Genomic DNA, 24,629 nt, shown 5'->3' on the forward strand with positions numbered 1-24,629 from the left:
TGCAAAACCTCATACAATACATCCTGTCTGCTCTGAGACACACATGAATTTAAGCTAATCAGTGCTGCACAGGAGTCAGAGCAGATGACTACCCTGTTTGGCCACACCTCCTCCACCCACTCTGCAGCCAATAGTAAGGCCAACAACTCCATTGTGTAAACAGATAAATGATCTGTTGCTCTTTTCGTCACTGCCACCTTAAACTCAGGAACACTAAAAGCTGCCCCTGTCCTCCCTGTTTTAGGGTCCTTAGATCCATCTGTGAATATATTCAAGAAAGTATGGTGTTCTTAAATGTTCACTTACAACTGAATCTACTCCTTCCTCAACATCTCTTACCCTCTCAAGCAACCCTAGATCTATCACTGGTTGAGGGAGAAACCAAGGTGGGATAGCAGGAAGAACCACAGAGGGGCTAAACTCCCTCCCAAACAACCCCATCTCTCTCGCCATGCAATTGCCTATCCACCCAAAGCTTGTATTCAGATTTTGTTCATGTTCCCAGCGCTCTAGGAGCACCTTTTCTGTAGGATGTGTAACCGTATGTCCCTGTAGATTTACCCAATATGTCATGGCTAGCTGTTATCTTCTTAACTTTAACGGCATCTCTCCCAACTCTGAGTGCTCCACAACATATTCTTAGGGCTTGGGCCTGGATAACATCTACCTGTTTTAAATATGTCTGAGCAGCTGATCCATATGCTATAATCCATTGATGACCATAACAGCGCTATATATATCATTTTCAACGCCATTCTATCTGCCCCCACTCCATTCCTGACAAGCAACGCATCACATTCAATATTTTCTTTCCTTTGACACCTACTCTGTTACAATGCTCCGCCCATGTCTTTCGAGTGTCAAACCAGACCCCCAGGTAGTTGATTCGTCTTCTTCTTCGGTGGGGTTTATCGGCGGTTGGCATCCAACGTTATGGTGCATTACCGCCACCTACTGTACTGGAGTGTGGGCCAGCGACAGGGGGAAACTAAATCCTACCTGCCAGCCCCGTTGCTCTTTAAAAATAACAAAATATTTGAGACTATATCTAATGACGTTCTACTCAATATATACTCTTTAAACTAATTTCCTGTATCACCTTCTCCCTCATACTAGATCTCAGCCTCTCTCTTTCCCTCTGATGCTCCCCCTGAGTTGATTGCGCACACCTGTTCAATCTGAGTGACATGTGCATAGGTTGGTTGACCTGAGGGAGTTCTCCAAGTTTTGACGGATTGATTTACAATGGAGACTCCCCTCCACTTGACTATTGTGCTTAATTACTGGACCTCTATTTTACTACTCCTCTTGATCGGCGGCCTTTCACTTGGATCGTCCCCGACCACGTCAAATCTAGCTGACGAGTTCGGTGATTCCACTTCGTACCAACATGGCAGTATCTTGTCGCCCCTTCTGAAGGCGCTGACAGCACAGGGAGTTCCATGGCGAGACACGACCCTAATAACGAGACCCGAGCCGAGATATGTTCGATACATGAAAAGACTGTACAGGGTGTCTTCTAGACACGAGAGGAGTTCGGAAGGGAACAACCATCTGTACAACACAGTTCGACTGATAACCCCGCGGGATGAGTGCCTGGAACAAGGCAACGGTGAGCTCTGAGTTTTGGCTAAAACTTCATTTACATGGAAATGTAATGGCTTGAGTGAGGCCCTTCTTACATAGGGACACTCGTTTAAAACAGTGTACAAAACATTAGGAACACCCGCTCTTTTCATGACAGACTGGCCAGGTGAATCCAGGTGAAAACTATTATCCCTTATTGATGCCACTGGTTAATTCCACTTCAATCAGTGTAGGTGAAGGACAGAAGACGGGTTGAAGAAGGATTTTAAAGCCTTGAGACAATTCAAATCACATGTATTAGTCACATACACGTGGTTAGCAGATGTTATTGCGAGTGTGGCGAAATGCTTGTGCTTCTAGTTCAGAAAGTGCAGCAATATCTAGCAAGTAATATCTAACAGTTCTTCAACAAAAACCTAACACACACAAATCTAAGTAAAGGAATGGAATAAGAATATATGGATGAGCAATGTCATTATCAGAGTGGCATAGGCTAAGATGCAATAGATAGTATAGAATACAGTATATACATATGAGATGGGTAATGCAAGATATGTAAACATTATTAAGATAGTAAAGAATACAGTATATACATATTAAATGGGTAATGCAAGATATGTACACATTATTAAAGTGGTATCATTAAAGTGACTAGTGTTCCATTTATTAAAGTGGCCAGTGATTTTCAAGTCTGTATGCAGGCAGCAGCCTCTCTGTGCTAGTGATGGCTGTTTAACAGTCTGATGGCCTTGAGATAGAAGCTGTTTTTCAGTCTCTCGGTCCCAGCTTTGATGCACCTGTACTGACCTCGCCTTCTGGATGGTAGCAGGGTGAACAGGCTGTGGCTCGGGTGGTAGTTGTCCTTGATGATCTTTTTGGCCTTCCTGTGACATCGGGTGCTGTAGGTGTCCTGGAGGGCAGGTAGTTTGCCCCCGGTGATGCGTTGGGCAGACCGCGCCACCCTCTGGAGAGCCCTGCGGTCGCGGTCAATTGAGACATGGATTGTGTATGTGCAATTAAGGTTGGCTCTAGCGTTTTGGGGACCTTAAGCCAGATTTGGGCATGTGCCCAGTAAGTATTCTGCCATGATTACTACAAGTTTAGATAGCCGGCTTAACTAATTTACAATCTGAAAATTGTTAGCCGACAATTGAGTGACTGTCAGTGACATAACAAGCGAAAATTACTGATGCACAACCACATTTCTAACTTGCACCTTGTTTATTCGACTATGCTAACTCTCAACAGGAAGTTGAGACCCCACTGAGTTAATAAATAAAAACTTTACAATTATTTTGGTCTGGGGCCCTAAGGGGAGCGCTTATGTCTGGAGATGGCCCTGTGTGCCATTCAGAGGGTGAATGGGCAAGACAAAATATTGAAGTGCCTTTTTAAACAGGGTATGGTAGTAGGTGCCAGGTGCACCGGTTTGAATGTGTCAGGAACTACAACGCTGCTGGGTTTTTCACGCTCAACAGTTTCCTGTTTGTATCAAGAATAGTCCACCACCCAAAGGACATCTAGCCAACTTGACACAACTGTGGAAAGCATTGGAGTCAACATGGGCCAGCATCCCTGTGGAACGCTTTCAACACCTTGTAGAGTCCATGAATTGAGGCTGTTCTGAGGGCAAAAGGGGGTGCAACTCAATATTATATTCCTAATGTTTTGTGAACTTAGTGTATTTGATGTAGCCTAGATTTTAGGACTGAGCAATTGAACAAAAAACCTGCTAACTTATTTACATTAACATTTTAGTCATTTAGCAGACACTCTTATCCAGAGCGACTTACAGGAGCAATTAGGGTTAAGTGCCTTGCTCAAGGGCACATCGACAGATTTTTCACCTAGTCGGCTCGGGGATTAGAACCAGCGACCTTTCAGTTACTGGCACAACGCTCTTAACCACTAAGCTACCTGCTGCCCTTATTCAGACACATTTGGCACCAATGCATTAGCATCTGGGTCTGGTCTGCTAAGTTAATTGACTGTGTGTGAACCAGAAAAAAGGAGCGCATGAGATGTCGCTTCCTCTTCCATCTCTGGTTCTACTTCTTATAGGCCTACATTTCCCATGTTTCCTACAGAGTTCTTCATGCAAGACCTCTCCTACAATCTGGACCGTGTCAGAGCCAAGGAGCAGCTCCTGAAGTCTGTCCTGCTGTACTCTTTCGATCAAGAGCAGGCCACGTCCATGACTACCCTGTGTTACCTAGATGTGAAAGAGCAGGATACCCAGGATCAGTGTCCTCTCTGCCCCAGTACCCATCACTCAGTCAACTTCCTGTTCCACACGGACCGCAGGAGGAAGTGGGTTGAGGTGATTGTTGATTTATTTCAATATAATTCAATGCAAACAACTTTATTTCTTCCCTTAGGGAAATAGTATTAAGACTATAAAGGGCTATATTTGATCATTTAAAAGCACAATTCAACCACCTATTTGGATACACTGCATTACAATCACAAAGGATGTTAAACCACAATAATGTTTACTTTTTTCATTGTGGCCCTCAAGGTGGACATCACGGCGTTCCTCCAACCTCTCATCCAGTCCCACAAGAAAGACATCCACCTGCTCATCAACCTGACCTGTGTGGAGGGAAGAGGCAGAGGGGCTAAGGGTGGAGGAGAGGAGCGGAGTGGTAGGGGCCCCGTGGAGCTCCACCTAAGGTCTCCGTCCTTGCTCCTGTACCTCAATGACACCAGCGAGCTGGCACACCAAAGATGGCCGCCCACTAGGTCACGAGGTCATCCGAGGTCAGCCAATGAGATGGACACCTTTGAGAGCCTGGTGGAGTTCAAACCGGAGCGAAGGATCAGCCGGAGCGAGAGGAGGAGACTGAGGAGAGAATCTCTAGATCTGTCAACGAACAACGCAGGAGGCAAAACGAGCACGAAGACCGTCCTCCCTGACCTCCTCCCGAGTTCTGACTTCCCTACAAGCGACTGTGCCTTGTATGACTTCAGAGTGAGCTTCAGTGAGCTCAAACTGAGCCATTGGATCATTTTCCCCCACAGGTACAACCCCAGGTACTGTAAAGGCACCTGTCCCAGGGCTGTGGGGTTCATCTACGGCTCCCCCAGACACACTTTCTTCCAGAACATGATCTACCACAAACTGGACTCCTCTGTACCACGGCCTTCCTGTGTTCCCTCGGAGTACAACCCCCTGAGTGTCTTAACCCTTGAAGCGGACTCCATCGCCTACAAGGAGTTAGATGAAATGATCGCCACGAGGTGCACATGCCGCTGAAGGCCGACCTCCAGGGTCAGGCTCAATTCTATTTCAACTCGGTGTAAAACTGAAAAATCTAAACTGATATTCCAATTAGAATTCCAATTGTTCTCAATGCTTTAAATATAAAAAATATTCTCGCTCTTGCTGATCCTTCGCTCCGTAAATTGACTGAATTGAAATGGAATTGACCCCAACCCTACCTACCTCACTGACTGATGACGTTGTTTTACCAGCCTCAACACTTTGACCGTTAACCTACCTTCTGCTTCGACTGCTGCTAGACTTATTCCATCCTCCTCAAGCCCTTGACTTTTTCACAATCGGCTAATGTAACATCCTGGTCTGGTGACTTCATGACAAAACATCAGTGTCTTTGTCAAAACATCAGTGTCTTTGTCAAAACATCAGTGTCTTTGTCAAAACATCAGTGTCTTTGTCAAAACATCAGTGTCTTTGTCAAAACATCAGTGTCTTTGTCAAAACATCAGTGTCTTTGTCAAATCATCAGTGTCTTTGTCAAAACATCAGTGTCTTTGTCAAAACATCAGTGTCTTTGTCAAAACATCAGTGCGTGGAGTTCGATTTTATCTAGAACCGATGCATTTACTTACTTGCCAAAAAGTATTTTTATCTAAATAGAAAATATGGCATTGATTTCTCTTTGTTTCCATGTTTATGTGAAGTGATAGGAGGACTGTTGTGAATACGTATTATCCCTCCACTTGTTTGTTGATGTGCTTTTGCATTGCGTTGACACACGAAAACATGGATTGATTATTAATATGATTGTTAAGTTATTATTTTTGTTATTTTATTTTGGGTGTTCTGTCATCTTTATTCTCTATTCTTTCACACTAGCTGGTACATTTTAAGTACATCTGTTCTGGACAGAATATGAAAAAAGTGGTCCTATATACTTGTATCAAACACTTACACGTTTAATTTTATTCCTGGGGATTGCAGGTGGTTGTTTCATGGACAACCTCTCTTTTCATACAGTCCAGAATGTAAGTTATCTTTTATGGACAACTTGATGTTTCAGTGTGTATTTATTACCCTGGGTCATGAAATGACTGCATACCTATATGAAATTGTATTGATGAATTTAACTAAAATGCATGTCATCTATTTATGCAAAACAAATTAAATGTACTGTACGGTCTTGTTTGGCTCACTGATTATCACAAAGTAAATGTATAATTAGAAAAATATTTGTTGGAAAAAATAAAGAGCATGCACAGATCCTTTTGAATGTTTATTCAATATATAATTGTAAATTGCATGGTTGTTTGTTCTGACCTAAAGTTGTGGTCAAACGTTTTGAGAATGACAAAGTCTGCTGCCTCAGTTTTTTGATGGCAATTTGCATATACAGTGGGGGAAAAAATTATTTAGTCAGCCACCAATTGTGCAAGTTCTCCCACTTAAGATGAGAGAGGCCTGTAATTTTCATCATAGGTACACGTCAACTATGACAGACAAGATGATAATAGTTTTTCCAGAAAACACATTGTAGGATTTATGGATTTATTTGCAAATTTTTGTGGAAAATAAGTATTTGGTCAATAACAAAAGTTTCTCTACTTTGTTATATACCCTTTGTTGGCAATGACACAGGTCAAACATTTTCTGTAAGTCTTCACAAGGTTTTCACACACTGTTGCTGGTATTTTGGCCCATTCATCCATGCAGATCTCCTCTAGAGCAGTGATGTTTTGGGGCTGTCGCTGGGCAACACGGACTTTCAACTCCCTCCAAAGATTTTCTATGGGGTTGAGATCTGGAGACTGGCTAGGCCACTCCAGGACCTTGAACTGCTTCTTACGAAGCCACTCCTTCGTTGCCCGGGCGGTGTGTTTGGGATCATTGTCATGCTGAAAGACCCAGCCACGTTTCATCTTCAATGCCCTTGCTGATGGAAGGAGGTTTTCACTCAAAATCTCACGATACATGGCCCCATTCATTCTTTCCTTTACACGGATCAGTCGTCCTGGTCCCTTTGCAGAAAAACAGCCCCAAAGCATAATGTTTCCACCCCCATGCTTCACAGTAGGTATGGTGTTCTTTGGATGCAACTCAGCATTCTTTGTCCTCCAAACACAACGAGTTGAGTTTTTACCAAAAAGTTCTATTTTGGTTTCATCTGACCATATGACATTCTCCCAATCCTCTTCTGGATCATCCAAATGCACTCTAGCAAACTTCAGACGGGCCTGGACGTGTACTGGCTTAAGCAGGGGGACACGTCTGCCACTGCAGGATTTGAGTCCCTGGTGGCATAGTGTGTTACTGATGGTAGGCTTTGTTACTTTGGTCCTAGCTCTCTGCAGGTCATTCACTAGGTCCCCCCGTGTGGTTCTGGGATTTTTGCTCACCGTTCTTGTGATCATTTTGACCCCACGGGGTGAGATCTTGCATGGAGCCCCAGATCGAGGGAGATTATCAGTGGTCTTGTATGTCTTCCATTTCCTAATAATTGCTCCCACAGTTGATTTCTTCAAACCAAGCTGCTTACCTATTGCAGATTCAGTCTTCCCAGCCTGGTGCAGGTCTACAATTTTGTTTCTGGTGTCCTTTGACAGCTCTTTGGTCTTGGCCATAGTGGAGTTTGGAGTGTGACTGTTTGAGGTTGTGGACAGGTGTCTTTTATACTGATAACAAGTTCAAACAGGTGCCATTAATACAGGTAACGAGTGGAGGACACGAGGAGCCTCTTAAAGAAGAAGTTACAGGTCTGTGAGAGCCAGAAATCTTGCTTGTTTGTAGGTGACCAAATACTTATTTTCCACCATAATTTGCAAATAAATTCATTAAAAATCCTACAATGTGATTTTCTGGAGAAAAAAAATCTCAATTCGTCTGTCATAGTTGACGTGTACCTATGATGAAAATTACAGGCCTCTCTCATCTTTTTAAGTGGGAGAACTTGCACAATTGGTGGCTGACTAAATACTTTTTTCCCCCACTGTACTCCAGAATGTCGTGAAGAGTGATCAAATGAATTGCAATTAATTGCAAAGTCCCTCTTTGCCATGAAAATGAACTTAATCCCAAAAAAACATTTCCACTGCATTTCAGCCCTGCCACAAAAGGACCAGCTGCCATCATGTTAGTGATTCTCTCGTTAACACAGGTGAGAGTGTTGACAAGGACAAGGCTGGAGATCACTCTGTCATGTTGATTGAGTTCGAATAACAGACTGGAAGCTTTAAAAGGAGGGTGGTGCTTGAAATCATTTGTTTTTTTCTCTGTTAACCATGGTTACCTGTAAGGAAACACGTGCCGTCATCATTGCTTTGCACAAAAAGGGCGGGCTTCACAGGCAAGGATATTGCTGCTAGTAAGATTGCACCTAAATCAACCATTTATCGGATCATCAAGAACTTCAAGGAGAGAGGTTCAATTGTTGTGAAGAAGGCGTCAGGGCGCCCCAGAAAGTCCAGAAAGCGCCAGGACCGTCTCCTAAAGTTGATTCAGCTGCGGGATCGGGGCACCACCAGTGCAGAGCTTTCTCAGGAATGGCAGCAGGCAGGTGTGAGTGCATCTGCACGCACAGTGAGGCGAAGACTTTTGGAGGATGGCCTGGTGTCAAGAAGGGCAGCAAAGAAGCCACTTCTCTCCAGGAAAAACACCAGGGACAGACTGATATTCTGCAAAAGGTACAGGGATTGGACTGCTGAGGACTGGGGTAAAGTCATTTTCTCTGATGAATCCCCTTTCCGATTGTTTGGGGCATCCGGAAAACACCTTGTCCGGAGAAGACAAGGTGAGCGCTACCATCAGTCCTGTGTCAAGCCAACAGTAAAGCATCCTGAGACCATTCATGTGTGGGATTGCTTCTCAGCCAAGGGAGTGGGCTCACTCACAATTTTGCCTAAGAACACAGCCATGAATAAAGAATGGTACCAACACATCCTCCGAGAGCAACTTCTCCCAACCATCCAAGAACAGTTTGGTGACAACCAAAGCCTTTTCCAGCATGATGGAGCACCTTGCCATGAGGCAAAAGTGATAACTAAGTGGCTTGGGGAACAAAACATCAACATTTTGACATCAACATTTTGGGTCCATGGCCAGGAAACTCCCCAGACCTTAATCCCATTGAGAATTTGTGGTCGATCCTCAAGAGGCGGGTGGACAAACAAAACTCCACAAACTCCAAACATTGATTATGCAAAAATGGGCTGCCATCAGTCAGGATGTGGCCCATAAGTTCATTGACAGCATGCCAGGGCGGATTGCAGAGGTCTTGAAAAAGAAGGGTCAACACTGCAAATATTGACTCTTTGCAAAAACTTAATGTAATTGTCAATAAAAGCCTTTGACACTTATGGAATGCTTGTAATTATACTTCAGTATACCATAGTAACATCTGACAAAAATATCTCATAACACTGAAGCAGCGAACTTTGTGAAGACCAATAGTTGTCATTCTCAAAACTTTTGACCACGACTGTACACAAACACATTTGACTGCTGACACACACCATTGTGTAGCTTAAAGTTTGTGTGCGTCTGCAATCATGTCATAATTTACTCCTATATGGATAGTTTAAGCACTGCTTGACAAGCTTTATCAGCTTGGTTTTCTGCCTTGTGTGGGATCAGAGGCGTCATGCCCATTTAAGTCATGGGGGCACGTGCCCCCTCAGATTGGTCCTGTTTAAAAAATATAACATATTTTTGGGGGGTGGATACATTTTTGGTTGTTTCTCTGTAATACTACCAGCCACCTAGCAATTTTGTGAAGTTCGATTTAGCTAGCCCAGATAGGATCCCAATCTCCCAACCTCAACTAGCTACCAAGATGCCATTTCAGGCTATCAATCAAGTTCGCGTAGCTAGCTTGTTTAACTATCTTAGCTGGCATGCCTGCTGGCAAGGTTGAGACTTTAGAAAAGCAAGCAATTACTGAATAAGACTCACATTCCGTTCAATCGTTTACTCAGATTTTTGCAGAGAAGCGTTTGTTAAAAATGAAATAAAAACACCAGTCAGGAATGAAGCATAATAAAGCATAATTACATAGAATGTAGCTCAGTTGGTAGAGCATGGCGCTTGCAACGCCAGGGTTGTGGGTTCGATTCCCACGGGGGACCAGTATGAAAATGTATGCACTCACTTAACTGTAAGTCGCTCTGGATAAGAGCGTCTGCTAAATGACTCAAATGTAAATGTAAAATTAAGCATAATGATGATGGCTCTAGATTGAAGTAAAAAGCTGTTTCGGGTGTTTGAAAAATGCAAAATTCTCCAATTTACGGACAGGTGGCCTAGCCCCACTCCGGACTACCCCCAATCATCCTTACATACTTTGTGCCCCCTCGGGGTTTTTTGGTGCATGACGCAACTGTGTGGGATGATTCATTCCATAGAATGAGCCACTGGCAATGCCTATCCACATGGTGGCAGTAGAATCTCAATTTGCAGATATCACACGTGTAGAAGAAGATAACGGATGTTACGCAAGGCAACTTCCGCTGGGCGTTGAACCAAACCAGAGCGTTTTATTATAATCCAGAGCAGAGACGACATTAACCGCCATTAATCAACTTCTTGAGAAGCAGTACGGTAAGAGATACTGAAAGTTTAAGGATTTGTGATCAATTTAAAAATGTTAATCACCTGTATAAGTGTCATATCAGTGTATGTTCTTGGGATTTTACGAAATAAGAGTCTCGTGCCATTACACACCTTTTAAATCTTGGCGTGAATGTCAAGCAAGGTCTTCATGTTAACGTTAGCTAAGTAACGTTAGCTACTGGCTAGCCCCGTTTGACCTCACTCTTGTGCAATATCATTTTCTAGCTAACTAATTAGCTAGGTTTTATCGTCTTCATATTTTCTATTATCTGCCAGACACGAGTTTACATGTCGTAATATCACTGGCTAAGTGACAGATGTCATCGAATGTTTGGTGTTGATGATAACTTAGTTGGCTAACGCGTTAGTTAGTTAGCTAGTAATCTAGTTAGTAACGTTAGCTAATGTAATGTTTGCTATCCAGTTGTACTTGGAAATAAAGCGAAGGTATCACGTTCAAACATTTCTAATCCAGTCTATTGACATAGTGAATTTTTACTTCCAACCATAACTAATTTGCTCTTTATAAATATGATTACGTGAGATGTCTATTGTAGTAACGTTAGCCAGAACAGATTCCGACCCTATGCTTACATTACAGCTGCACTGGTGTCCGACAGGTTTAGATTAAGACACTGCGGAGCCGGCACCAGATATGGCTCGAAAAACATAACTCAATCCAGGGATGAGAAATGGTGTTGTACTCAGAATTGTCCCATTATGTAGGGTCAGAAGAAAGTGTAGGGTAGGAATATATTCTGGCTACTATTGTGGAAGACTGGCTGGCTGTCATGTTTGTAATTTCTTAAGAGGAGGAGATGCACATTTGCCTGGCTACCCAAACTCCTTGCTCCTGGCCAAACGTTATGCCCACGGACCGCAACGAGTCTGTATCTGAGTACCTCCCTGACGATTTCTAGAATGAAAACACATTCTAACCGTTCTGATTGGTCACAGAAACCGATGGATTGGGCCAGAGCCAGAACACGTGGGTAAAGCGGCTTCTTGAAAATTCGTCATTGGCTTTGATACTCTGATTGGTTAGTGATGAACTAATGGTTGATGACTGTTTTGTAAAACATCTCACATTTTGACATCACCTCAAACTAGGGATGACCCCATTTAGTTGTCTTAGCTCTCTCTAATAACACCTGTGATTGCTTTATGCCTCTCTCCCATGTCAATATGCCTTGCCTATTGCTGTTTGGGTTAGTTCTTATTATACAATTTCACTGTAGAACCCCAAGTCCCTCTCAAACTGCCTCAAATAGTTCCTTTGTTCCACCCCCATACACGCCGAGACCGGCTCAATCGGTGCCTCCAGTGATGCTCTCTCTTTCATTGTTACCCAACGCTTAGGTTTACCTCAACTGTACTCATATCCTTCCATATCCTTTTCTGTACATAATGCCCTGAATCTTTTCTACAACGCCTGGAAATCTGCCCCCTTTATTCTATGTACCCAACGCACTAGAAGACCAGTTCTTAAAGCCTTTAGTCGTATCCTTATTCTAGTCCTCCTCTGTTCCTCTGGTGATGTAGAGGCTAACACAGGCCCTGCAGCCCCCAGTATCACTCCTACTCCCCAGGAGCTATCATTTGTTGACTTCTGTAACCGTAAAAGCCTTGGTTTTCTGCACGTAAATATCAGAAGCCTCCTTCCTAAGTTTGAGTTATTCACTGCGTTAGCACACTCCGCCAACCCTGATGCTCTAGCAGTGTCTGAATCCTGGCTTAGGAAGGCCACCATAAATTCTGAAATTTCCATCCCCAACTATAACATTTTCCGTCTAGATAGAACTGCCAAAGGGGGTGGAGTTGCAATCTACTGTAGAGAGAGCCTGCAGAGCTCTATCATACTATCCAGGTCTGTGCCCAAACAGTTTGAGCTTCTACTTCTAAAAATCCACCTTTCCAGAAATAAATCTCTCATTGTTGCCGCTTGCTACAGACCCCCCTCAGCCCCCAGCTGTGCCCTGGACACCATATGTGAATTGATTGCCCCCCATCTATCCTCAGAGTTCGTACTGCTTGGTGACCTAAATTGGGATATGCTTAACACCCCCATCCTACAATCTAAACTAGATGCCCTCAATCTCACACAAATTATCAAGGAACCTACCAGGTACAACCCTAAATCCGTAAACATGGGTACCCTCATAGATATCATCCTGACTAACTTACCCTCTAAATACACCTCCGCTGTCTTCAACCAGGATCTCAGCGATCACTGCCTTATTGCCTGCGTCCGTAACGGGTCCGCGGTCAAACGACCACCCCTCATCACTGTCAAACGCTCCCTAAAACACTTCAGCGAGCAGGCCTTCCTAATTGACCTGGCCCAGGTATCCTAAGATGGATATAGATCTCATTCCGTCAGTAGAGGATGCCTGGTTGTTCTTTAAAAGTAATTTCCTCTCAATCTTAAATAAACATGCCCCATTTAAAAAATACAGAACTAAGAACAGATATAGCCCCTGGTTCTCCTCAGACTTGACTGCCCTTGACCAGCACAAAAACATCCTGTGGCGTACTGCATTAGCATCAAATAGCCCCCGCGATATGCAACTTTTCAGGGAAGTTAGGAACCAATATACACAAGCAGTTAGGAAAGCAAAGGCTAACTTTTTCAAACAGAAATTTGCATCCTGTAGCACTAACTCCAAAAAGTTTTGGGACACTGTAAAGTCCATGGAGAATAAGAGCACTTCCTCCCAGCTGCCCACTGCACTGAGGCTAGGAAACACTATCACCACCGATAAATCTACAATAATCGAGAATTTCAACAAGCATTTTGCTACGGCTGGCCATGCTTTCCACCTGGCTACCACTACCCGGCCACCAGCTCTGCACCCTCCGCTGCAACTTGCCCATGCCCCCCGCTTCTCCTTCACACAAATCCAGACAGCTGATGTTCTGAAAGAGCTGCAAAATCTGGACCCCTACAAATCATCTGGGCTAGACAATCTGGACCCTTTCTTTCTAAAACTAGCTGCTGAAATTGTCGCAACCCCCTATTACTAGCCTGTTCAACCTCTTTCGTAACGTCTGAGATCCCCAGAGATTGAGAGCTGCCGCGGTCATCCCCCTCTTCAAAGGGGGTGACACTCTAGATCCAAACTGTTACAGACCTATATCCATCCTGCCCTGCCTTTCGAAAGTATTTGAAAGCCAAGTTAACAAACAGATCACCGACCATTTCGAATCCCACTGTACCTTCTCCGCTATGCAATCCGGTTTCCGAGCTGGTCATGGGTGCACTTCAGCCACGCTCAAGGTCCTAAACGATATTATAACCGCGATCGATAATAGACAGTACTGTGCAGCCGTCTTCATCGACCTGGCCAAGGCTTTCGACTCTGTCAACCACCGCATTCTTATTGGCAGACCAAATAGCCTTGGTTTCTCAAATGACTGCCTCGCCTGGTTCACCAACTACTTCTCAGATAGAGTTCAATGTGTCAAATCGGAGGGCCTGTTGTCTGGACCTATGGCAGTCTCTATGGGGGTGTCACAGGGTTCAATTCTTGGGCCGACTCTTTTCTCCGTGTATATCAATGATGTCGCTCTTGATGCTGGTGACTCTCAGATCCACCTCTATGCAGACGACACCATTTTGTATACATCTGGCCCTTCATTGGACACTGTGTTAACAAACCTCCAAACGAGCTTCAATGCCATACAACACTCCTTCAGTAGCCTCCAACTGCTCTTAAACACTAGTAAAACTAAATGCGTGCTCTTCAACCGAACGCTGCTTGCACCCGCCCACCCGACTAGAATCACTACTCTCGATGGGTCTGACCTAGAGTATGTGGACAACTACAAATACCTAGGTGTCTGGGTAGACTGTAAACTCTCCTTCCAGACTCACATTAAGCATCTCCAATCCAAAGTTAAATCTAGAATCGGCTTTCTATTTCGCAACAAAGCCTCCTTCACTCATGCTGCCAAACATGCCCTCGTAAAACTGACTATCCTACCGATCCTTGACCTTGGCGATGTCATTAACAAAATAGCCTCCAACACTCTACTCAGCAAATTGGATGTTGTCTATCACAGTGCCATCCGTTTTGTCTCCAAAGCCCCATATACTACCCACCACTGTGACCTGTACGCTCTTGTTGGCTGGTCCTCACTACATATTCATCGCCAAACCCACTGGCTCCAGGCCATCTATAAATCACTGCTAGGCAAATCCCCGCCTTATCTTAGCTCATTGGTCACCATAACAACACCCACCCGTAGTATGCGCTCCAGCAGGTATATCTCACTGGTCATCCCCAAAGCCAACACCTCCTTTGGCCGCCATTCCTTCCAGTTCTCTGCTGCCAATGACTGGAACAAATTGCAAAAATCTCTGAAGCTGGAGACACTTATCTCCCTCACTAACTTTAAGCATCAGTTGTCAGAGCACCTTACCAATCACTGCACCTGTACACAGCCCATCTGAAATTAGCCCGCCCAACTACCTCATCCCTATATTGTTATTTATTTTGCTCATTTGTACCCCAGTATCTCTATTTGCACATCATCTCTTGCACATCTATCATTCCAGTGTTAATACTAATTGTAATTATTTTGCACTATAGCCGATTTATTGCCTTACCTCCATAACTTGCTACATTTGCACACACTGTATATATATTTTCTGTTGTATTTTTGACTTTATGTTTTGTTTTACCCCATATGTAACTCTGTGTTGTTGTTTTTATCGCACTGCTTTGCTTTATCTTGGCCAGGTCGCAGTTGTAAATGAGAACTTGTTCTCAACTGGCTTACCTGGTTAAATAAAGGTGAAATAAAAAAAAAAAAAAAAACTGGTCGATTGTTTGGTCAATAGGCGGTTGGTCGACCGAGATTGCTTTTAGTCGAGCAGTAGCAAAAAATATATATATAATGGTGTACAAGACGCGTGTCTGATTCGCACCTGTCTGAGTGGACTGATCCATTGTGGAGGCTGTGGGGATGGCACAGTCCATCAGTCTAAGACATGTGCTACTGAAATTGTATATGGTTATATTACATAAGAACAATGGTGCAACACTAATACAAATAATATTATTTTATAACATGCGCTTCTCCTGCGTTGGATAGTAGTCGCTGTCCACAGTTCTGAAACACATCAGCGCGCTGTTGAATTGGCGCCCTTTCCTAGACCATGTTGCTATATGCATAATAGCAAAGTTAACCAGAATATTGGTGTTGAGAACAATGCGGCGGAGGTAGCAGCAGAATGAGGAGATGAGAAAACAGCCCTCGCCTTATTGTCTAAGTGAAGAGAGAGGAAACCCCAACTTAATTAGGTCTATAATCAATAGCCTAACTGTTAATGTGCCTGGCTTTATAATTTTTTTTTTTTTAATTTTTTTTTATAATTTTTTTTTATTTCACCTTTATTTAACCAGGTAAGCCAGTTGAGAACAGGTTCTCATTTACAACTGCGACCTGGCCAAGACAAAGCAAAGTAGTGCAACAAAAACAACACAGAGTTACATATGGGGTAAAAAAAAAACATAAAGTCAGAAATACAACAGAAAATATATATACAGTGTGTGCAAATGTAGCAAGTTATGGAGGTAAGGCAATAAATAGGCTATAGTGCAGAATAATTACAATAGTATTAACACTGGAATGCTAGATGTGCAAGAGATTATGTGCAAATAGAGATACTGGGGTGCAAAAGAGCAAATTAAATAACAATATAGGGATGAGGTAGTTGGGTGGGCTAATTTCAGATGGGCTGTGTACAGGTGCAGTGATCGGTAAGGTGCTCTGACAACTGATGCTTAAAGTTATTGAGGGAGATAAGAGTCTCCAGCTTCAGAGATTTTTGCAATTCGTTCCAGTCATTGGCAGCAGAGAACTGGAAGGAATGGCGGCCAAAGGAGGTGTTGGCTTTGGGAATGACCAGTGAGATATACCTGCTGGAGCGCAGACTACGGGTGGGTGCTGCTATGGTGACCAATGAGCTAAGATAAGGTGGGGATTTGCCTAGCAGTGATTTATAGATGGCCTGGAGCCAGTGGGTTTGACGACGAACATGTAGTGAGGACCAGCCAACAAGAGCGTACCGGTCACAGTGGTGGGTAGTGTATGGGGCTTTGGAGACAAAACGGATGGCACTGTGATGGACTACATCCAATTTGCTGAGTAGAGTGTTGGAGGCTATTTTATAAATGACATCGCCAAGTCAAGGATCGGTAGGATAGTCAGTTTTACGAGGGCATGTTTGGCAGCATGAGTGAAGGAGGCTTTGTTGCGAAATAGGAAGCCGATTCTAGATTTAACTTTGGATTGGAGATTCTTTATGTGAGTCTGGAAGTTGAGTTTACAGTCTAACCAGACACCTAGATATTTGTAGTTGTCCACATACTCTAGGTCAGACCCGTCGAGAGTGGTGATTCTAGTCGGGTGGGCGGGTGCTAGCAGCGTTCGATTGAAAAGCATGCATTTAGTTTTACTAGTGTTTAAGAGCAGTTGAAGGCTACTGAAGGATTGTTGTATGGCATTGAAGCTCGTTTGGAGGTTTGTTAACACAGTGTCCAATGAAGGGCCAGATGTATACAAAATGGTGTTGTCTGCGTAGAGGTGGATCTGAGAGTCACCAGCAGCAAGAGCGACATCATTGATATACACGGAGAAAAGTGTCGGCCCAAGAATTGAACCCTGTGACACCCCCATAGAGACTGCCATAGGTCCAGACAACAGGCCCTCCGATTTGACACACTGAACTCTATCTGAGAAGTAGTTGGTGAACCAGGCGAGGCAGTCATTTGAGAAACCAAGGCTATTTAGTCTGCCAATAAGAATGCGGTGGTTGACAGAGTCGAAAGCCTTGGCCAGGTCGATGAAGACGGCTGCACAGTACTGTCTATTATCAATCGCGGTTATAATATTGTTTAGGACCTTGAGCGTGGCTGAAGTGCACCCGTGACCAGCTCGGAAACCGGATTGCATAGCGGAGAAGGTACGGTGGTATTCGAAATGGTCGATGATCTGTTTATTAACTTGGCTTTCGAATACTTTCGAAAGGCAGGGCAGGATGGATATAGGTCTGTAGCAGTTTGGATCTAGGAGTGTCACCCCCTTTGAAGAGGGGGATGACCGCGGCAGCTTTCCAATCTCTGGGGATCTCAGACGTTATGAAAGAGAGGTTGAACAGACTAGTAATAGGGGTTGCGACAATTTCGGCGGCTAGTTTTAGGAAGAAAGGGTCCAGATTGTCTAGCCCAGCTGATTTGTAGGGGTCCAGATTTTGCAGCGCTTTCAAAACATCAGCTGTCTGAATTTGTGTGAAGGAGAAGCGGGGGGGGCATGGGCAAGTTGCAGCAGAGGGTGCAGAGTTGGTGGCTGGGTTAGTGGTAGCCAGATGTAAAGCATGGCCAGCTGTAGCAAAATGCTTGTTGAAATTCTCGATTATTGTAGATTTATCGGTGGTGATAGTGTTTCCTAGCCTCAGTGCAGTGGGCAGCTGGGAGGAAGTGCTCTTATTCTCCATGGACTTTACAGTGTCCCAAAACTTTTTGGAGTTAGTGCTACAGGATGCAAATTTCTGTTTGAAAAAGTTTTGGGACACTGTAAAGTCCATGGAGAATAAGAGCAGATCCTGCTTCTGTTGCCTGTTTGAGTGTTTGTTTAATAGCCTACTGATTCCTTGAGCACCAAACCTCACGTAATGACATGCCACGTAAACAATTTCACAAATGTGGCTGTTATTAATCTTTGCTTTACTATAATGAAGGCTTTACACTTTTTTCCCCGTTAGAACAGCCTCTCTGGTATGATTTATAATTTGTTTACACTGTTCCAAATTTTCCAAAAAAATCATATTAATAATAACAGTAATTTTTCTTGATCCCCTTATTGTTGTTATTACTATTATTTATTTATTATGATCATAATCATGTCATTATCATTAGTAGGCTTAGTATAGCAGGCTTGTATAACCACCACCGGTCGAAGGCACTGCATCTCAGTGCTTGAGGCGTCACTACAGACCCCCTGGTTCGATTCCAGGCTGTATCACAACCGGCCGTGATTGGGAGTCCCATAGGGCGGCACAATTGGCCCAGCGTCGTCCGGGTTTGGCCGGTGTAGGCCGTCATTGTAAATAAGAATTTGTTCTTAACTGACTTACCTAGTTAAATAAAGGTAAAATAAAATAAATTGATTGAGCTGTACGCCTAAGAGCGCATCATTTTTAGTCTTAATACCAGTAACTTACTTAGGCCTATATTTCAATACTTATATAGGCGACTGTATCAATCAATAATTAATTCATGTCATCACACAGCATACGAGTCGTTCATGATTTGAAATGCAATCAAGCATTTTAGTTTTAAAATAAAGCGAGCCTTGAATAATTCGCTTGCACAATAAATAAACCGTTCCATTTCGGAAATCGCATTCACGAATGAATGCGACTGTTTTTAGTCTTTGCTGTTATAATAAAGGCTTTACAACATACTCTCTGGTACGCTTATAATTAATTAATTTAGTGTTTACATTGTTCCAAACGGTCAGATTATATTGTAATCTATACAGCACCTGTTTGGCACACATAATATGCACGCAGCGCTTACACATTATTTTTCTTGATCTCCAGTATTTTCCACAACTAGTCAAATTTATTCCACCCATCTGACTCCCCCTTTACCTCCTGAGCAACCAGTAAACATTCCTCCGTTTCCAGTTTATTTGTTAAGTCCTCTGCATCCATTTTGCTGCCACATGTGTTACGGTGTTCAGAGTTTGTTATAACCAATTTATTGATGTGATTATGCTATAGTTCAGGCCCTAATGCCCTATTCGGACGGGATAAATTTTTACATGGCAGGAGAGTAACAATTCCAGCCAGAATAGCCTACTGTTTTTAGGCAAACTCCCAGTTCCTCTGATAATACTAGTCCCGTGCGAATCGACATCCCTGTGTTTTGAGAGAAATTTCTGAGTTTGACAGGTATTGTTCGCGGTTTGCGCAAGAAAACAATAACTGATTCGATTTAATGTAACAAAGTGTTGCGCATAGCCTATATATGAAGGGGCTACATGTAGCCTATCAACTTTCACAGTGAATGCTTTTGTTTATATGGTTTGTGCGTATGAATTGAATATTGCCAAATGCATCAGTAAAATAATATTGAGCCTATTTATTAATGCAACCCTTGCTGTTAATAGATCGCAAAGCAGCATACAACTGACCTAAACGTTTGGAAATGCTAAGTTAACTTTCTCATCCATAGCCTTAAAACACATCTCAAGTGCAATTGCATTGTTTAGCTCACATCTGAAGACTGGGCGTATTTAGGACGTACTGTGGATTGCTAAAACATCCTAATGATTATGATCACATTTCCTCAATTCAAATATTATGGCGACGCTGTACCAAAGATGGTCTGGTATGGCTTAGAAACTTGGGAACCAAGCTGGAGTTATCAGTGTGGCCCGATCACCTGGACATGTTGAAGTACTGTAATAGTACTTGTCATAACTGTACGTTTATTGAAAAGGAAAAAAAGAATTACAGGGGGCAGTTTTAGAAAAAAAACTAATCCCGTCCGAATCGTCCTCTGGAATAACGGACATTCTGGGGTAATTACATAACCACCATTCTCTAGTAATACTAGTCCCATGCGAATAGGCCTTTGGTCACGTGCGATGCGATGCATACATGTGCCACGTAACAAGAGCAAGAGTTGAGGGAATGTTTTTCCCAAACAAATGAGGGATTTCGTCAACAGAGCTTTTCAGTCAGAAACAGCTGTAATTATGTTGCAGCTTCAGCAACATGGACAGCGCGATAAACACTGTTGACGTTCTGTGGTCTCTGCAGCAGGGAGGAGAGGGAGACAACTGGTGCTAGTCACACAGTCACTCGCTGTCATTTTTTTTTTTTTTTAACACAGCGCAGCAATCAAATAAATTGCTGATCGGACTCCCTCTAGTCATTTGTGTCTTAATTATTTAATCAAACAGTGTGCTTAAAGCATCAGACAAGCTCAGTGAATATAGTTGATTTGATGAAAACGCATAGGATGTGTCTATATGGAGAAATACAAGTTTAAAATTTTTTTAGGAACGGATTACTTTTGGTCGACCAAGATTTTTTGTCAGCCCTATCACACGATGGCATCTGACTGAACTATGTACAGTGGGGGAAAAAAAGTATTTAGTCAGCCACCAATTGTGCATGTTCTCCCACTTAAAAAGATGAGAGAGGCCTGTAATTTTCATCATAGGTACACGTCAACTATGACAGACAAAATTAGAGAGAAAAAATCCAGAAAATCACATTGTAGGATTTTTAGGAATTTATTTGCAAATAATGGTGGAAAATAAATATTTGGTCAATAACAAAAGTTTCTCAATACTTTGTTATATACCCTTTGTTGGCAATGACACAGGTCAAACGTTTTCTGTAAGTCTTCACAAGGTTTTCACACACTGTTGCTGGTATTTTGGCCCATTCCTTCATGCAGATCTCCTCTAGAGCAGTGATGTTTTGGGGCTGTCGCTGGGCAACAGACTTTCAACTCCCTCCAAAGAATGGGGTTGAGATCTGGAGACTGGCTAGGCCATTCCAGGACCTTGAAATGCTTCTTACGAAGCCACTCCTTCATTGCCCGGGCGGTGTGTTTGGGATCATTGTCATGCTGAAAGACCCAGCCACGTTTCATCTTCAATGCCCTTGCTGATGGAAGGAGGTTTTCACTCAAAATCTCACGATACATGGCCCCATTCATTCTTTCCTTTACACGGATCAGTCGTCCTGGTCCCTTTGCAGAAAAAACAGCCCCAAAGCATGATGTTTCCACCCCCATGCTTCACAGTAGGTATGGTGTTCTTTGGATGCAACTCAGCATTCTTTGTCCTCCAAACACGACGAGTTGAGTTTTTACCAAAAAGTTATATTTTGGTTTCATCTGACCATATGACATTCTCCCCAATCCTCTTCTGGATCATTCAAATGCACTCTAGCAAACTTCAGACGGGCCTGGACATGTACTGGCTTAAGCAGGGGGGACACGTCTGGCACTGCAGGATTTGAGTCCCTGGCGGCGTAGTGTGTTACTGATGGTAGGCTTTGTTACTTTGGTCCCAGCTCTGCAGGTCATTCACTAGGTCCCCCCGTGTGGTTCTGGGATTCTTGTGATCATTTTGACCCCACGGGGTGAGATCTTGCGTGGAGCCCCAGATCGAGGGAGATTATCAGTGGTCTTGTATGTCTTCCATTTCCTAATAATTGCTCCCACAGTTGATTTCTTCAAACCAAGCTGCTTACCTATTGCAGATTCAGTCTTCCCAGCCTGGTGCAGGTCTACAATTTTGTTTCTGGTGTCCTTTGACAGCTCTTTGGTCTTGGCCATAGTGGAGTTTGGAGTGTGACTGTTTGAGGTTGTGGACAGGTGTCTTTTATACTGATAACAAGTTCAAACAGGTGCCATTAATACAGGTAACTAGTGGAGGACAGAGGATCCTCTTAAAGAAGAAGTTACAGGTCTGTGAGAGCCAGAAATCTTGCTTGTTTGTAGGTGACCAAATACTTATTTTCCACCATAATTTGCAAATAAATTCATTTAAAAATCCTACAATGTGATTTTCTGGAAAAAAAATCTAAATTTGTCTGTCATAGTTGACGTGTACCTATGATGAAAATTACAGGCCTCTCATCTTTTTAAGTGGGAGAACTTGCACAATTGGTGGCTGACTAAATACTTTTTTCCCCTACTGTAGCTAACCTAGAGCAGCTGAAGAATTCAGTTTGACAGGCAAGATGCACATTGCTTTACTTTCATCAATATTAGTTGACGACTGCAGTGCACCATCTAAACTACTGCACCTTTTTCCTCATCGATACTCCTTCCTTGTCATTTCAGATCGTCTCTCTAGACACCATGGGTCGCCACTTTGGAGATTTGGCCAAGATCAGGCATGTGATTACCTACAGTCTGTCCCCCTTCGAGCAGAGGGCTTTCCCCAACTACTTCTCTAAAGGAATCCCCAACGTCTGGAGACGATTCACATCATCCGTCTTCAAAGTTGCTCCCCGTAAGTACTCCCAGAGTTTGGACGTTGGTTTTGAAGAACCAGGCAGGGTGTTCCCTGTTATCAAACATCTCCAGCCAAATTCTGGATGTATTTCTGCTCTAGTCTTGATAAATATGGCCTCATGTAGCCCAATATTAGACCACTGATTTTAATTAATAAATAAGACAAGGTCTAAGGGTGTTCCATAGAGACAGTGTGTGTGAAGTCATTGTGCAATGACTACCTGCTAGCAACATGTGTCCCGCGTCCCAAGCTACATCCATAATCGGTAGAACGGTTCTGAGTGAACAAGAAACTATTAAATCCAGTTTTTAGATGCTACCACCCTCCCCAAATGAAAACCAAACATGGATTCCATGTTGTATTCTCACTTTGTGCGCAAACCAGTCTGTTTCACACCTGTTTGTCTTCATCATCCTCCCAATATGTGCACCATGCTGCCTCCGACGGGAAGTAGAGGAAACGTGTGAGCGCAAAGCCAGAACAAAACATTGCCTTCCATATTTTGTTTTGATTTGGGGAGGGGGGTAGCATCTAAACTGGATTTAATAGTTTATTTTTCACTGCCCGGGCGACGTAAACTGTGATTCTCCAATCGGGAACCGTCTACCGATTTTTATTGATGTAGCTTGGTACACAGGACACATGCTGCTAGCAGGTAGTCATTGGACCATGACTTATCTCGCACGTTGTCGCTATGGAATGCCCTTAGACCTCGTCTTATTAATGAATCAGAGGTCTAATATTGGGCTAGGCCTCGTGTAGGTAATGAACCGATGTGGCTGTTAAGGCTTCTACACACCCATTTAACTACAACCAACCTAACCATCTGTGGACAGCTGACAATCTTCCCAGTGTGTAGTCTTGTTAGATGTAGTTGGATTGATGTAGTTGGATAGATGTGTAGAAGCTTTTAGACTGCTGTTATGCTTCCTAAAGCCATGTCCATTGCGACTTAGTCTACGAGAGTTGGTGCTCTGAGGCACACTGTCTGCCCATGTTAAAATCCCTGCATCGCCTCTTGTATCTTTCAGTGTACGCCTCCCAAGCCACATCCCTGTTTTCAGTCGCTAACCTGTCTTCTCCGGTTCTTCTTTTCCAGCAATGATCTGCATGTACCTGACCTACACCTGGGGCAACCATGTCCACTCAGAAGGAAAGAGGAAGGTCGCTGCCGACTACAAGAATGAAGAGTGAAACCTTCCATCTTGCTTTTCTTGTTTAAACCTTCACTGTATGTTTTGTCAATAAAGACAATATTTATCACAGTGTTTTTCCTCTAAATTTGATATCACCTCACCTGGATATTTGGAATTAATGGTTTGCCATCTTTTGCCTGATGGGACACTACGGAGAGGTATAGATAAGAATGACCTGTCATTTGTCACTTTTAGTGTAAAGTTACAAAGCAATATCACAATATTACACAGCAATGAGGTTACTGCTCAACGCAATTTTACACAGGCTAACCGGCCTGTATAAAATACTGAACTATATTGTCAAAAGTAGTAGTGTGGGCAATGCAAGCCTACAACACCATAATAAAAACCTTTCTAATACAATAACATTTTATTAATATCAAGCAAGAAACAAAAGTTTAATGCCATTGTGGTTCTAGACTAAAATAACAATTTTCTTTACAACTCACCCAAGAATGAACATTGAGTATTTCATAAGAGTTACATTTGCCGTAATCATTTATTGTTAAAATAATCTAATTCAATACATTTTGTACGTTAGAATAATTTGTCACAAATGATCCAGAACGGTCCATAGAATTAACCCATATACATACAGTTCTAGTCAAAAGTTTGGACACACCTACTCATTCAAGGGTTTTTCTTTATTTTTACTATTTTCTACATTGTAGAATAATTATGAAATAACACATATGTAACCACCTCAAGCTGAACCTCGCAACGGGGAAGGACTGCCCGTTCCATGATCTCGCCATCACAGTTGACAACTCCGTTGTGTCCTCCTCCCAGAGTGCAAAGAGCCTTGGCGTGACCCTGGACAACACCCTGTCGTTCTCCGCTAACATCAAGGCGGTGACCCGATCCTGTAGGTTCATGCTCTACAACATTCGCAGAGTACGGCCCTGCCTTACACAGGAAGCGGCACAGGTCCTAATCCAGGCACTTGTCATCTCCCGTCTGGATTACTG

General features: G+C 43.2%; 2 protein-coding genes across 3 annotated transcripts; both read left to right on the forward strand.

Moving 5' to 3' along the window:
• The first annotated feature begins 1,219 nt into the window (after positions 1-1,219).
• LOC121545715 (growth/differentiation factor 9-like) lies at positions 1,220-6,056 on the forward strand. The gene is made up of 3 exons (XM_041856480.2): positions 1,220-1,612; positions 3,675-3,907; positions 4,106-6,056. Exons 1-3 carry the CDS (start codon positions 1,246-1,248, stop codon positions 4,841-4,843), a joined length of 1,338 nt encoding a protein of 445 aa, XP_041712414.1. The 5' UTR covers positions 1,220-1,245; the 3' UTR covers positions 4,844-6,056.
• A 4,235-nt stretch (positions 6,057-10,291) lies between these two features.
• Positions 10,292-23,730, forward strand: LOC121539028 (cytochrome b-c1 complex subunit 8). 2 transcript variants are annotated; one of them, XM_041847228.2, is made up of 4 exons: positions 10,351-10,399; positions 22,148-22,182; positions 22,291-22,462; positions 23,565-23,730. In XM_041847228.2, exons 3-4 carry the CDS (start codon positions 22,309-22,311, stop codon positions 23,657-23,659), a joined length of 249 nt encoding a protein of 82 aa, XP_041703162.1. In that variant the 5' UTR covers positions 10,351-10,399; positions 22,148-22,182; positions 22,291-22,308; the 3' UTR covers positions 23,660-23,730. The 2 variants fall into 2 exon arrangements, with proteins under 2 accessions (XP_041703153.1, XP_041703162.1); XM_041847219.2 differs by lacking the exon at positions 22,148-22,182 and having other exon boundaries at positions 10,292-10,399.
• Positions 23,731-24,629: the final 899 nt, after the last annotated feature.

The sequence above is a fragment of the Coregonus clupeaformis genome, chromosome 3 (assembly GCF_020615455.1).
Source record: "Coregonus clupeaformis isolate EN_2021a chromosome 3, ASM2061545v1, whole genome shotgun sequence".
NCBI lineage: Eukaryota > Metazoa > Chordata > Actinopteri > Salmoniformes > Salmonidae > Coregonus > Coregonus clupeaformis.